This window comes from Oncorhynchus mykiss, chromosome 27 (assembly GCF_013265735.2).
Source record: "Oncorhynchus mykiss isolate Arlee chromosome 27, USDA_OmykA_1.1, whole genome shotgun sequence".
NCBI lineage: Eukaryota > Metazoa > Chordata > Actinopteri > Salmoniformes > Salmonidae > Oncorhynchus > Oncorhynchus mykiss.
This window is the reverse complement of record NC_048591.1, coordinates 21,186,399-21,200,191: the sequence shown is the minus strand read 5'-3', so window position 1 is coordinate 21,200,191 and position 13,793 is coordinate 21,186,399. Positions and strand designations below refer to the sequence as shown.

At 41.1% G+C, this 13,793-nt stretch overlaps 1 protein-coding gene across 9 annotated transcripts in view; it reads left to right on the top strand.

Moving 5' to 3' along the window:
• Positions 1-6,332: 6,332 nt before the first annotated feature.
• Positions 6,333-13,793, top strand: part of LOC110507761 (synergin gamma) — a 46,743-nt gene continuing 39,282 nt past the window's right edge. For all 9 annotated transcript variants that reach the window (XM_021587984.2, XM_021587983.2, XM_021587982.2 and 6 more), the window contains exon 1: positions 6,333-6,448. In XM_021587984.2, the coding sequence (XP_021443659.2) occupies positions 6,414-6,448 (35 nt within the window). In that variant the 5' untranslated portion in view covers positions 6,333-6,413. The remainder of the gene's footprint in view (positions 6,449-13,793) is intronic.

Here is a 13,793-nt window from a genome sequence, read left to right as displayed (position 1 = left end):
TCAGACCAGAGGACATTTCTCCAAAAAGTACGATCTTTGTCCCCATTTGCAGTTGCAAACCGTAGTCTGTTTTTTTATGGCAGTTTTGGAGCAGTGGCTTCTTCCTTGCTGAGCGGCCTCTCAGGTTATGTCGATATAGGACTTGTTTTACTGTGGATATAGATACTTGTGTACCTGTTTCCTCCAGCATCTTCACAAGGTCCTTTGCTGTTGCCCTGAGATCGATTTGCACCAAAGTACGTTCATCTCTAGGACACAGAATGTGTCTCCTTCCTGAGCGATACAACGGATGCGTGGTCCCATAGTGTTTATACTTGTGTACTATTGTTTGTACAGATGAACGTGGTACCTTAAGGTGTTTGGAAATTGCTCTCAAGGATGAACCAGACTTCTGGAGGTCTACAATATTTTTTCTGAGGTCTTGGCTGATTTCTTTTGATTTTCCCATGATGTCAAGCAAAGAGGCACTGAGTTTGAAGGTAGGCCTTGAAATACATCTACAGGTACACCTCCAATTGACTCAAATTATGTCAATTAGCCTATCAGATGCTTCTAAAGCCATGACATCATTTTCTGGAATTTTCCAAGCTGTTTAAAGGCACAGTCAACTTAGTGTACGTAAACTTCTGACCCACTGGAATTGTGATACAGTGAATTATAAGTGAAATCATCTGTCTGTAAACAATTGTTGGAAAAATTACTTGTGTCATGCACAAAGTAGATGTCCTAACCGACTTGCCAAAACTATAGTCTGTTAACAAGAAATTGTGGAGTGAAAAACTAGTTTTAATGATTCCAACTTAAGTGTATGTAAACTTCCGACTTCAACTGTATGTGGATATTTTGAAGAAAATGTATGATTATTTATAGATCCTTTATTGCCTTCAGGCTTTTAGGTCTCCAGGTGAGAATTCAGCTGTTTTATGATGGACTAATTAATGAGGACCTGACTGCTGTTGAGAAATTTGTGTGTGTGTATATTTGAATGTGCAAATGTTTGACTTGCACATACTGTAATATCCTGACATTCCAAGGGGCCTCATTCCAAAAACGTTCATAGGTGCAGATTTGCTTGTAATTAAGCAATTTAAAAAAAAAATGAGGCCCCTGATAACTTGATCATTACTTGATTATACTTACAAATATAAAACCAATTGGTATACACTATTTCCTTATCAAAGTAATACTACATTTTACTTGTTATGGTTGAGAAAGAAATTATTTGGAAATGTCTTGCACTTGAAATGAGTGAATCATTAACAGGTTAGTTTATAATTTCTTTGCTTGAATAACCAAGGGTCTTTCCTTCATGCAAATTTTATTACAAACGTTGAAAATGGGGAGGATGACACATGGGGAGGATGACACATGGGGAGGATGACACATGGGGAGGATGACACACGGGGAGGATGACACATGGGGAGGATGGAAATATTCATATGTAGAAACTGTTTTGAAAACACAGTTATAGTGGGAGTCAGAGTTAGACAAAACTAATTCACCTGTACAATACAACAACATTTTCTCAAAACTAAAACAAACATATAGTGTCTCAAGTCTGAACTTAAACCGCATCCTCTGTGGAGTAATATGATATGGTTTAAGTATAGCATTCATCCAGTTTATAGTGTCCAACTCTCAAGGTCGGCTCTCCCCCACTGACACCAGTGAGTGCTTTGCATATTATTTGTTTATGACAGGATCTCATCTCAGCCATACAAAAAGCAACGTTCAAGATTAGCCCCCATGTTTTTTTGTTCTCTGGAAGGGGACAACTTTGATAAATTAATCTGTGAGTCAGTGAGCATGTTATTTTACGAAGTGTTACAATGCAATTTATTTTGTGCTGTCCAAGAAAACCTGAATACACAATGAGGGACAGCAATATACAGGAGGGTGATTGGATATTTCTTGTGAGAGTTCATGTAATGTGATGAAAAATTACTCTAGTAATACTCTGTCTGAGCTATTCTATCTTGAGTTTAAAGAGAACTGAAAGACCCTGAAAGAGACTGTCCTCCATAGTTCTAAGAGGAGGAGTCATGCTGGGGAAACCCTTGTAATCCAATGATGTTGCTTTGTTTGGTTATCAATGAGCCCTTTGATTTTAGGCCCAGGGAGCCACTAAAGATCTGACTTCTGCTCTTTTACTACTTTTCACTGAAAGAAACACAGGTTATAGAAGAAAGAGAACTATACTCATTTGCATCCTTTTGGAAAATGCAGTTTACAATGCTATATTATACAGCACTAAAGTCACCCAATAGCCTATTGGCTAACACAACTATTTCAATAAAATTATAATTCAATAAATAGTAAAATTTTTCTGGGGCTCATCTGATTTACAATTGAAATCACAGATTATGTTTGCGCATGTGAGCAGATATTGACAATAGCATTGGACTGAATATGTAATATTGTACATTGTCATTGTGTGTTTTATTGCAACATTTTGGCAACGTTTGCATTTTGGCTCTGTGAGAGGAAATATTTGACTGTCTATCTTTAAATATTATATCCTAACTAAAATTGGTGGGCAATCTAAATGCAGCTTGTAATATCTGAACATAGAATCTAGTGATTTTACTTGTGCATTTATTTTAGTCTTACATCATTGTTTTTGTTTCAATAGTATTTGGTGTGATGTTGATCCATCAACCATTGTTAAACAAATGAACCTACAGTCTCTTCCCCGACTTCTGTCCCCATTTGTCATCCAGTCTGTCTCTGTTATGGAATCTCTAGCGAGAAAGCTCAAGTTAATCACCGACATGGTGTTGTCGTCATTCATGTCATTGACCACAATGTGAAAAAGAAAGAAGATGTGGAGTTGGTGATAAAGGGAGGTAGAGGAGAAAGTTAAGCCGGAAAGAGAAAAGCCATGCAGATACCAATTACAACATGTCTAAATTGTAATAAGAGAGTAGAACATGTAAGGATAGGTTTCACCACCCGGAGAGTTTACACTTGTTCACTGGTGTATTGCCATGAGAGAGGAGGGAATCTTCATTTCCAGTGGGGACCCAGAGGTCAACGCAAGGAGCGAGATGGACACGTGGGGAACAGAGGGATTGGACAAAGGCACGGAAAGTGGAAGCGGCAGGGTGAATGTGGCCGTGTGTTTAGCAGTCCCAAAAGAATGGGTACTACATCAACTCCAGCTGGGGCCCAAGAGGTTAATGGATAAGACTGCCCAGCAGGGGTTATGGGTCAGGAGGCCACTCTCCACCAGGGCTAATTGGCCACAGCGAACAGAGTTCAGGCCCACCGGCCGGCCCTCCATGGAGAAGTACATACACATGTATACAGCAGCTTTGATAGAGGCGTCTTCCATCAAAGCCCTTGATCTGACTGAGAGAGAGCTCCTCTGTTGTGCTTCTGTTCTCAGACAGGCCTGAATTAGAACAATCATAGCCCTTCACCGTACATCTCCCTCACTACCACCTACAGAGATGTAGTTTGACAAGTATAGACAGTATAGGAGGCCTTTGGTTCTTTCTTACATACGCATTTCAATGCAATTCCTTGTTGTTGTAGGTTCAGATTACATTTGAAAACACTTTTGCTTTTGTGATATTTTTAAACCATTTTATCTCCTTTTTTCCTCGGCATATAATTAATATGCAGTCATTTTTCTTAGCAATTAAACTGACAGAAATTCCTACTTCAAGTAAAAATGTATAGTACTGTAAGTGGATGTAACCTGCTCAGTCATTGTTGTGGAATTACTTTATTGCCTTCAGCGTGCAAGTATATACATCCTTATACCATACTGAATGAAAAAGTAGTTGTCCAGGTCAACACAAAGGGATCAATTAACATGGAAAAAGTGGGACAAATCCTCCTGGTAGATGGTCTATCTATTATAAGCCATAATTTAGTAGAGAGCCTGACAGTAGTGTATCATAAACACAGGAGACAACACAACTGAAGTGGAGAAACAAACAGTCAATAGAGCTACGTAAGTGCTATACTTCTGAGAGTTATTGTCAGAGTAGCTTATACTAAACTTTCTGACAGAAATAACCATTCCCAGGATACAAATTGCTCCAAGTAAATTACTGCCCTACAAATATCAACAAATGATCTTATCCAGTAGGCCATAAACCATCAGATGTGATACATTACATTGTTAAAGGATACATGAGTCCAATAGGGAGTCCTTTCACAGCCTGAGGGAATCAATCTTACTAGCAGGCCATCAGAGGAATAAGGCAGAATAAGAATGAGGGCTCTTTTTGGCCCATTGTTCCTAAATGGATAGTAAATGAGATGTGTCTCATCTCGTCTTCTCCTGTCAGAGACAGATCATATACAGTACAGAAGGATCCTGACAGATTGCAGTTGTCATGCTGATGCTGTCACTGGCCTGGTGCTGAAGAGGTTAATGATTTATGGAGAATGGTGGGATGCCCAGAGTGGGCCTTGGTTAATGTCCACCTCTCTCACAGGGCTACTTCTGGGGTCTGCCTGCCCACAGCCTGCCCAGGCAGCTCCACGGTAGGGGGACCTGCCTGACTCTGCTGGCCTCCAGCTAAACTCTTGGTTCCCAGCAGGGTAGGAGACCCATGCTCTCTTCAAGGCCTGTGAATGGATTCAAAGAGCTGTGTAGGAGGGACTGAGGAGACTGATGAGGAGCTGCTGAGAAGATTCACAAGGAGGAAAAAGTAGCAAACAAAGTTAAATTACTTCAAAATATATTATATAAATCAGCACTTCACAATAAAACAAATCACAGGATAGGACAACTGCTAATAAGTGTATCTGTAATAAGAGTTTAGTAAAGAGTAGTTAGTATTTTATTTCAAAGAATGTATTGCACCAAGTATCAGTTAAATTTGTGTCATTGGCCATGTGTCAGTGTACTAATATGGATTCAATGTGGACTGAGGGGTTAAGTCATTTGTTTATATTTGTAGTGCAGTCATTTACCCGTAGCAATTTATATCCTAGCAATGGTAGCTTCTGTCAGAAAGTACAGTATACCAATGTGGATGCACACTGGTATACACAAAGGTATAAATATGCAATATCCTTCTTTGCATATCTGGGTATTATTCTACACAATCAGGATCTACCCTGAACTGTGAACTGCTGAGAGCATCAGATGCATTCAGAGTAAAAATTATATAAATGCAGTCAATCCTAGCTGGTGGCTTTGCTCTTTCTGTTGTGGATATGACTGTGAATGTATCTTTTGAATAGATCTGGGGCAGAGGCTGGGTGTGAGGCAGACCGGGTGATGGATAGCAGAGGGGCCTGTCATCTTATGCCTCACCCTACCCTCATTAAACTGTAAATCTTTCACAACAACACCCACAGAACAATGGGAGAAGGGCTCATCCTTGTAACTCTACCTGGTGCAACAATGAAGATGCTTGCTGAAAACATTTATGTGAGGGTCCACAAAATAGCCTCAATACCTCATTCATCCTGTATAAATGTTAGACAAATCCTTCATGGGACAAATGCAGGTGCCATGAAATACAACAATCTGTAAAGAATATCTGTTTATTTGACATGCTGATAACAGTTATACAGATGTAGAATATTAATTTGAGCCAGTTTGCTACATAAAATAATAATAATGCAGCAACAGGAAATGTTCATTATTATGTGGATTATATTTAATCAACATTTTTTTGTAGGGGTTGATAAAACATTTCAAAATGGAAAATAAAGTATGACATGTCAAAGTGGAAATGACAAACTTCAGAAACCTTTTTAAACCTCAAATACACTAAATGTTTAAAATGTCCTCCATGGCAGGAAAGTTCTCCTGCAACAGGTTGATCAAATTAAGATCCTACATATGTATTAGGGAAATTTAATCTTATCAATTAGTAAGACTGAGGGGTCAAGTCAATTGAACTCATGTTGCAGTAGGCCTACCCATGAAGAGAACTTTTCCCATGTGTTTGAGCGACTGAAAAAACACCATGATTGATGCATGTGTTGAACTGACAGTATTTGTGTAAAACACACATATTGCAAACCTTGCATAGGCAGGTTTAATCCAATAGAGCCCAGGAGAGGGTTATAATGTCAGTGATACGGAACAGTCCTAGGACAATTAATCATCAACAGTGACTTAGTGAAATTAATTTATCTCAAATCTAAAATAACTGAGAAATGTGGGACTATTTGATAAGGTTAGTCTTGTGATTTTAATTATTTCTACTAGACCCTTCATGATATGAGAAGCATCTTCTCCATATAATGAAGACAGGTACACAATTGACATACTTACGGTAAACCTGCCAAGTCTTGGCATCATGTTCCATGGATGCAAGGCTAAACATTTTGAGTTTGACAGAAGCACAACAGCGACATCTTGTGAAGAAGAAAAAACTGTGACCCGGAAGATCCGTCACTGCCGACGATTTTTTTTGTCACAGACCACTGTTATCAAGATGGCGTTACGGCCAGGATCTGGGGGAGGTGGCAGGTACTTATTTTATGTGTGTAAAAAAAAGAAACGAGTCAATTATTTGTCTGACGGTATTCTGCACTTGACCGCTGTGGTTTAAATTGTTCGAAAATTCTATTTACACACGGAATAGCGAGTGAAGAATGAGCGTTTCTGGTAGGCGAGACAGGCTAGCCAGACAGCTAATAATGTTACCTTACCTAAATTAGCTAACTATCATAGGAATGTAGCTTTGGGGAAGTGCTAACGGTAGCTGTACTGTGTCACATCTTTGCTGGCTGTCGAATAATAATAGCCAATAACAACATGAACAATATGTTATAGCTGATATAAGGCGTATTTGCAGCACGGTAATGTAGTTTTCTAACTAACCATCCAGCTAACGTTAGCTAGTAGCCAGGTCAGCTGAGTTGTCAGATGTTGTTTGCTAGCTAACGTTACTGTAACGCTAACTAGCTTGTGCAAACAGCCTGCCAGCCCATACCTGTGCTAAGATGATTCGATACCTAAACACAGTGATTTTCAGATTGTTGGATTGAGCTGACAAGGTGGTGAGATAACATATAGCCCGAACTAATAAGGTAGCAACTAACGTTACATCAGAGCATCCACACATTCTCTCCAACCTCCTTCAATGGTGATGGTGCTTTCAAGACAACTGGGAACTCGTAAAAAACCGAGGTCAAATCCCATGAGATGTTATCCCTAAATGTTCAAGCACTAAAGCAGCTAACCTGTGCTGCCATGGTGAATCTTCCTGGACAAAGTTGATGTTTGATCAGATGTGGGATGACATGACGTGCACGCTGCCATGGCCTTATACTTTCAGTGGCCAAATCTAGGCTTTATCATGATCTTCTCTCACCTGCTTATAGCCTAGATCTCCCCCATGAAAGATAAATCCATGCTCAGACTAAAAACGTTGCTTTTCTGATCTTTGCTTCTGGTCTGATATTATAATACATCTATTGTAGTTCAGTCAGTCAGCTCTATCATTCATGTCTTAACACTAGAACCACCATAGGCTGACAAACACTGAGGTTTGATTTTGTATAATTTTTTTTTGCTGTTGGTACCCACCCAGGCGCTAATGTGTATCTCTCCTTACTGGATGAATGGGTGATAATTGTGCACCTTACTTCACAATTTAATTAAAAATTAGGCCTAACTGAATGATAAGGAGGGTGAAGAGGTTGATTTAATTTAGAAAGACAATATTGTAATGATAAGTTTGTGTTACGCCTATTTATCAGCGTTGGCGCTCATGTTTATGGCAAATAATTTGACCGGGCACAGCAGGTTAATTTAATTTTCTTTGGATGTTTTACTTTGCTAAAAAGAAGCTGTTACAGTACTGATTTATTTATTTAACTATATTTTTAATCACATTTATTGTAAGGGAAACGAAAACATGCTATGTGCTGCACTAGTCCTTGAGAATAATGCAAAACTTGTCCGTGGCTATCCAAGTTGACGAGCAAGGAGAAACAAACGATGCCAGTCAGCCTGCGTAGCCGGCCCATCGAAGCTACACCTAAACTATACCAAAACTAATTTCACGCACAATAAGAGTTAGCCTGTAGACATAGCCTATAGACAGACATAGCCTATAGACAAGATTAAATTGACAATAGTCTGAGTGATAATATTATCAGTTGTCAAATTGTACAATGAAGAGATGGGTGGGTGCATCTTCAGAGTCACATGTGTGTACATTTTTTTTGCTTTCTATATAGTATCAGAAAGACATATTCTGCAGTTTCTATGACACCTTTGTCAAATAACTCTCAATTCAAGAGGTGCAGCTCTATTTTCGAACGTCACTTTTTCCAAGAATATTTGTGTTATCCATGCGTTCAACATTGCTCTGGCAACTAAGCAAAGACTAGTAACATAATAAATGTAAAATATGCTATTCTATTTTCTTTTAAATGCTTTTTCTTATTTCTGCAATGTTTCTATAGACCTACCAAAACAAAATTATAATAGACTTCTTTGTGATGGACTTACTTATAGCCTAAAATAACAAACTAATGAAAATGCTATTATGTTCTTTGAAATAATAGTTTTTTAGTTTTCTAATGTGACCTAAGACCTTTAAAAGCACAACCAAATGATTATTCTTCCGAAAGCATATATGAAATGTATTTATTAGACTTTTAAAATGTTAATGTGGCATTTGCTGGAAGTGTCGAATTTACTTTAGGCCTACGTTTTTTTATTGTTATATTTAGTCATATATTTTCACCAATATTTCTTCATGCAATTCATGCTTTACAATTGTTTATGCGCGATTATTCAAGTCTAGGTGCTTTATGAATCTGATGAATATCCTAAAAGGGATGCCCAGTTAAGTTCTCAACGTTCTCTAGTGTGTTTAAAAAATATATATATTTCACCTTTATTTAACCAGGTAGGTCAGTTGAGAACAAGTTCTCATTTACAACTGCGACCTGGCCAAGATAAAGCAAAGCAGTGCGACAAAGACAACAACACAGAGTTACACATAAACAAACGTACAGTCAATAACACAATAGAAAAATCTATGTACGGTGTGTGCAAATATAGAAGAGTAGGGAGGTAAGGCAATAAATAGGACATAGAGGTGAAATAATTACAATTTAGCGTTAACACTGGAGTGATGTGCAGATGACGATGTGCAAGTAGAGATTCTGGGGTGCAAAAGAGCAAGAGGATAAATAACAATATGGGGATGAGGTAGTTGGGTGTGCTATTTACAGATTGGCTGTGTACAAGTACAGTGATCGGTTAGCTGCTCTGACAGCTGATTCTTAAAGTTAGAGAGGGAGATATAAGACTCCAGCTTCAGTGATTTTTGCAATTCGTTTCAGTCATTGGCAGCAGAGAACTGGAAGGAAAGGCGGCCAAAGGGAGTGTTGGCTTTGGGGATGACCAGTGAAATATACCTGCTGGAGCGTGTGCTACGGGTGGGTGTTGCTATGGTGACCAGTGAGCTGAGAGAAGGTGTGGCTTTACCTAGCAAAGACTTATAGACGAATATGTAGTGAGGACCAGCCAACGAGAGCGTACAGGTCGCAGTGGTGGGTAGTATATGGCGCTTTGGTGACAAAACGGATGGCACTGTGATAGACTACATCCAGTTTCCTGAGTAGAGTGTGGGGGGCTATTTTGTAAATGACATCGCAAAGCCAAGGATCGGTAGGATAGTCAGTTTTATGAGGGTATGTTTGGCAGCATGAGTGAAGGAGGCTTTGTTGCGAAAAAGGAAGCCGATTCTAGATTTAATTTTGGATTGGAGATGCTTAATGTGAGTCTGGAAGGAGAGTTTACAGTCTAACCTAGGTATTTGTAGTTGTCCACATATTTTAAGTCAGAACCGTCCAGAGTAGTGATGCTAGTCGGGCGGGCAACAATTGGTTGAAGAGCAATTGGTTACTAGCATTAAAGAGCAGTTGGAGGCCACGGAAGGAGTGTTGCATGGCATTGAAGCTCGTTTGGAGGTTTGTTAACAGAGTGTCCAAAGAAGGGCCAGATGTATACAGAATGGTGTTTTCTGCGTAGAGGTGGATCAGCGAATCACCAGCGTACTTCTAGGCTGAAGGCCAGGCAGTTCAAGTGTTAAACCTGAGCTGTTGTAGTGAAATAAGGCCTTGGTTTTAAATCTCCTCTCAGTTATTAGTGATTGGTGTAGAGGTCTATGATAAATGGTAAATATTTAGTTAAATCTTGAGTCCTGCTGACTCCTGCATGAGCCTGTTGATATAGGTGAAGCAGCAGCTCGTCCTATAGTGGAGATGAAAAGGCTAGCCCCATGACTTTTTCATCACCAGCTTGGGCCTGAGCTGAGCAGTGTGAATAATGAATGTCTGCCTGCTACTTGCCTCTGAACCCGACCAGCCAGGTGATACAGATACTGCAGCTGAGGAAACCAAATAGTTTAAGATTAGGTTTACAGATTAGGCTGGCCAGAGTAGCCTATCTCACATATGGTCTCATAGAAAATAACAGGTGATGTTTGTCTCTGGCTAACAAATGTTCTGGAGACATTTCTTGTCCTGACATTGGTGTACATTAAGACCATTGGTGGGGGTCAGATATAGGTGAAGTGCTGATTTAGAGTGCTGAGCAGCTGAACTCATCCATATTGAAATCTAAGATCTGTAGAGAATACTTTCTCTGGTTCTATAGGTATTATTCAGGCCTCTCCCCCTTCCCTATTAGTGAGGAGTCTATAAAATCAAATCAAACTTTATTTGTCACATGCGCCTAATACAACAAGTGTTGACTTTACCATGAAATTCTTACTTACAGGCCCTTAATCAACAGTGCAGTTCAAGAAGAGTGGTCTCAGATCAGCGAACGTGACCGGGGCTAGCTGTGTATAGCTTTGCTGTGTTGTGTATGACTGATAGTGTGTGGTGTACTTGATGACAGAATGTGGCACACTGAGCCAGGGAAGAGGAGCAGGCAGGCGATGTGCTGGCAGCAAGCCTGGAAATAATGAAACCCATCCTGATACCAGGCTGTCAACAGGAGCCAGAGGCATGAATCTACTCTTCATTGGCCCTGCTGCCTGGCATAGCACTGATGTTATGTCCCAAATGGCACCCTATCATCTATGCAGTGCACTACTTTTGACCAGAAAGTCTGACATATCATGGGTCTAAGAAAATAAAAGATGGCGCCGAAGAACATGGCTGACGTTTTACATTCTCCCAAACAATTTTGCAATTTTTTTTAGCATTTTGTGTAACTTATTTTGTATCGTATTGTGTACATAATGTTGCTGCTACCGTCTCTTATGACCGAAAATAGCTTCTGGACATCAGAAAAGCGATTTCTCACCGCGGAATGGAAGAACATTTTCCTTTAACGAGTCCGACGAGGAGGATATCATGCTTTCACTGGAACGGGCCCAGATCCACGCCTTTTGTGTGAAGAAAAGACGCCGGGAAAGGAGACGCAGATAGGGGAACCTTCTGAGAAGCCGGAGGCAAGCGAATAAGCTCCCAATTCCTTCCATTCTCCTTGCTAATGCTCAATCGTTATAAAATAAAATTGATGACCTACTATTAAGATTATCCTACCAACGGGACTGTAACATCTTATGTTTCGCGGAGACGTGGCTGAACGAAGAAGCAGACAATATAGAACTGGCGGGATTTTCCATGCACCGGCAGAACAGAGACGCTACCTCTGGTAAGACGAGGGGTAGGAGGGTGTGTCTTTTTGTCAATAACAGCTGGTGCGTGATGTCTAATATTAAGGAAGTCTCGAGGTATTGCTCGCCTGAGGTAGAGTACCTTATGTTAAGTTGTCGACCACAATATCTACCAAGAGAGTTATCATCTGTATTATTCGTAGCTACAGGACTGTTTTACTAGCAATTGTTAGAAAACAGACTGGAATATGTTCCGGGATTCCTCCAATGGCATTGAAGAATACACCACCTCAGTCATCGGCTTCATCAATAAGTGCATCAATGACGTCAATACATATTCCAACCAGAAGCCATGGCTTACAGGCAACATCCGCATCAAGTAGCGGGAGACTCATCCGGACGCTTATAAGGAATCCCGCTATGCCCTCAGACGAACCATCAAACAAGCAAAGTGTCAATACAGGATTAAGATTGAATCCTACTTCACCAGCTCTGACGCTCGTTGGATGTGACAGAGCTTGAAAACTATTACAGACTACAAAGGGAAACCCAGATGCGAGCTGCACAGTGATGTGAGTCTACCAGACAGGCTAAATGCCTTTTATGCTCACTTCGAGGCAAGCAACACTGAAGCATGCACGAAAGCACCATCTGTTCTGGATGACTGTGTGATAATGCTCTCGGTAGCCGATGTGAACAACCTTTAAACAGGTCAACATTCACAAAGCCATTGGGCCAGACGGATTACCAGGACGTATACTCAAAGCATGTGTGGACCAACTGTCAAGTGTCTTCACTGACATTTTCAACCTCTCTGAGGCTGTAATACTTACATGGTTCAAGCAGACCACCATAGTCCCTGTGCCCAAGGAAGTGAAGGTAACCTGCCTAAATGATTACCGCCCTGTGGCACTCACGTCGGTAGCCATGAAGTACTTTGAAAGGCTGGTCATGGCTCACATCAACAGCATCCTCCCGGACACCCTAGACCCACTCCAATTCACATACCGTCCCAACAGATCCACAGATGACACAATCTCAATGGCATTCAACACTGCCTTTTCTCACCTGGACAAAAGGAACAGCTATGTGAGAATGCTGGTCATCGACTACAGCTCAGCGTTCAACACCACAGTACCCACAAAGCTCATCACTAAGCTAAGGACACTGGAACTGAATACCTCACTCTGCATCTGGATCCTGGACTTCCTGATGGGCTGCCCCCAGGTGGTAAGAGTAGGCAACAAGACTCTGTCACACGCTGATCCTTAACACTGGGGCACCTCAGGGGTGTGTACTTAGTCCCCTCCTGTATTCCCTGTTCACCCACGACTGCGTGGCCAAACACGACTCCAACACCATCATTAGGTTTGCTGACGACACAACAGTGGTAGGCCTGATCACCGACAACGATGAGACGGCCTATAGGGAGGAGGTCAGAGAACTGGCAGTATGGTGCCAGGACAACAACCTCTCCCTCAATGTGAGCAAGACAATGGATCGTGGACTACAGGAAAAGGCGGGCCGAACAGGCCCCCATTAACATCGAAGGGGCTGTAGTGGAGCGGGTCGAGAGTTTCAAGTTCCGTGGTGTCCACATCATTATGGTCCAAACATAGTCAGGACAGTCGTGAAGAGGGCACAACAAAACCATTTCCCCCTCAGGAGACTGAAAAGATTTGTCATCGGCCCCCAGATCCTCAAAAGGTACTACAGCTGCACCATCGTGAACATCCTGACCGGTTGCATCACCGCCAGGTATGGAAACTGCTCGGCATCTGACTGTAAGGCGCTAGAGGGTAGTGCGAACAACCACTGCGAACAACCACACCACAACAATCACTGGGGCCAATCTTCCTGCCATCCAGGACCTATATAATAGGCAGTGTCAGAGGAAAGCCCATAAAATTGTCAGCCAAGTCTAGGACCAAAAGGCTCCTCAACAGCTTCTACCCCCAAGCCATTAGACTGCTGAACAACTCATAAAAATCACCACCGGACAATTTACATTGACCCTACATTGACCCATTGACACTTGTTGTATTCGGCGCATGTGGCAAATAAGGAATGATTTGACTAGCACACCACTAGGCCTACAGGGAGTTGCGATAGGAGAGCTGTACTATAGCAACAGGTACTAGATCACTTTTGGAGTTCTGTTGAGCTTGTGGGAAAACCTCAGCTATATGTAGCATTAATCTTCATTCAAAGTGGTTGGAT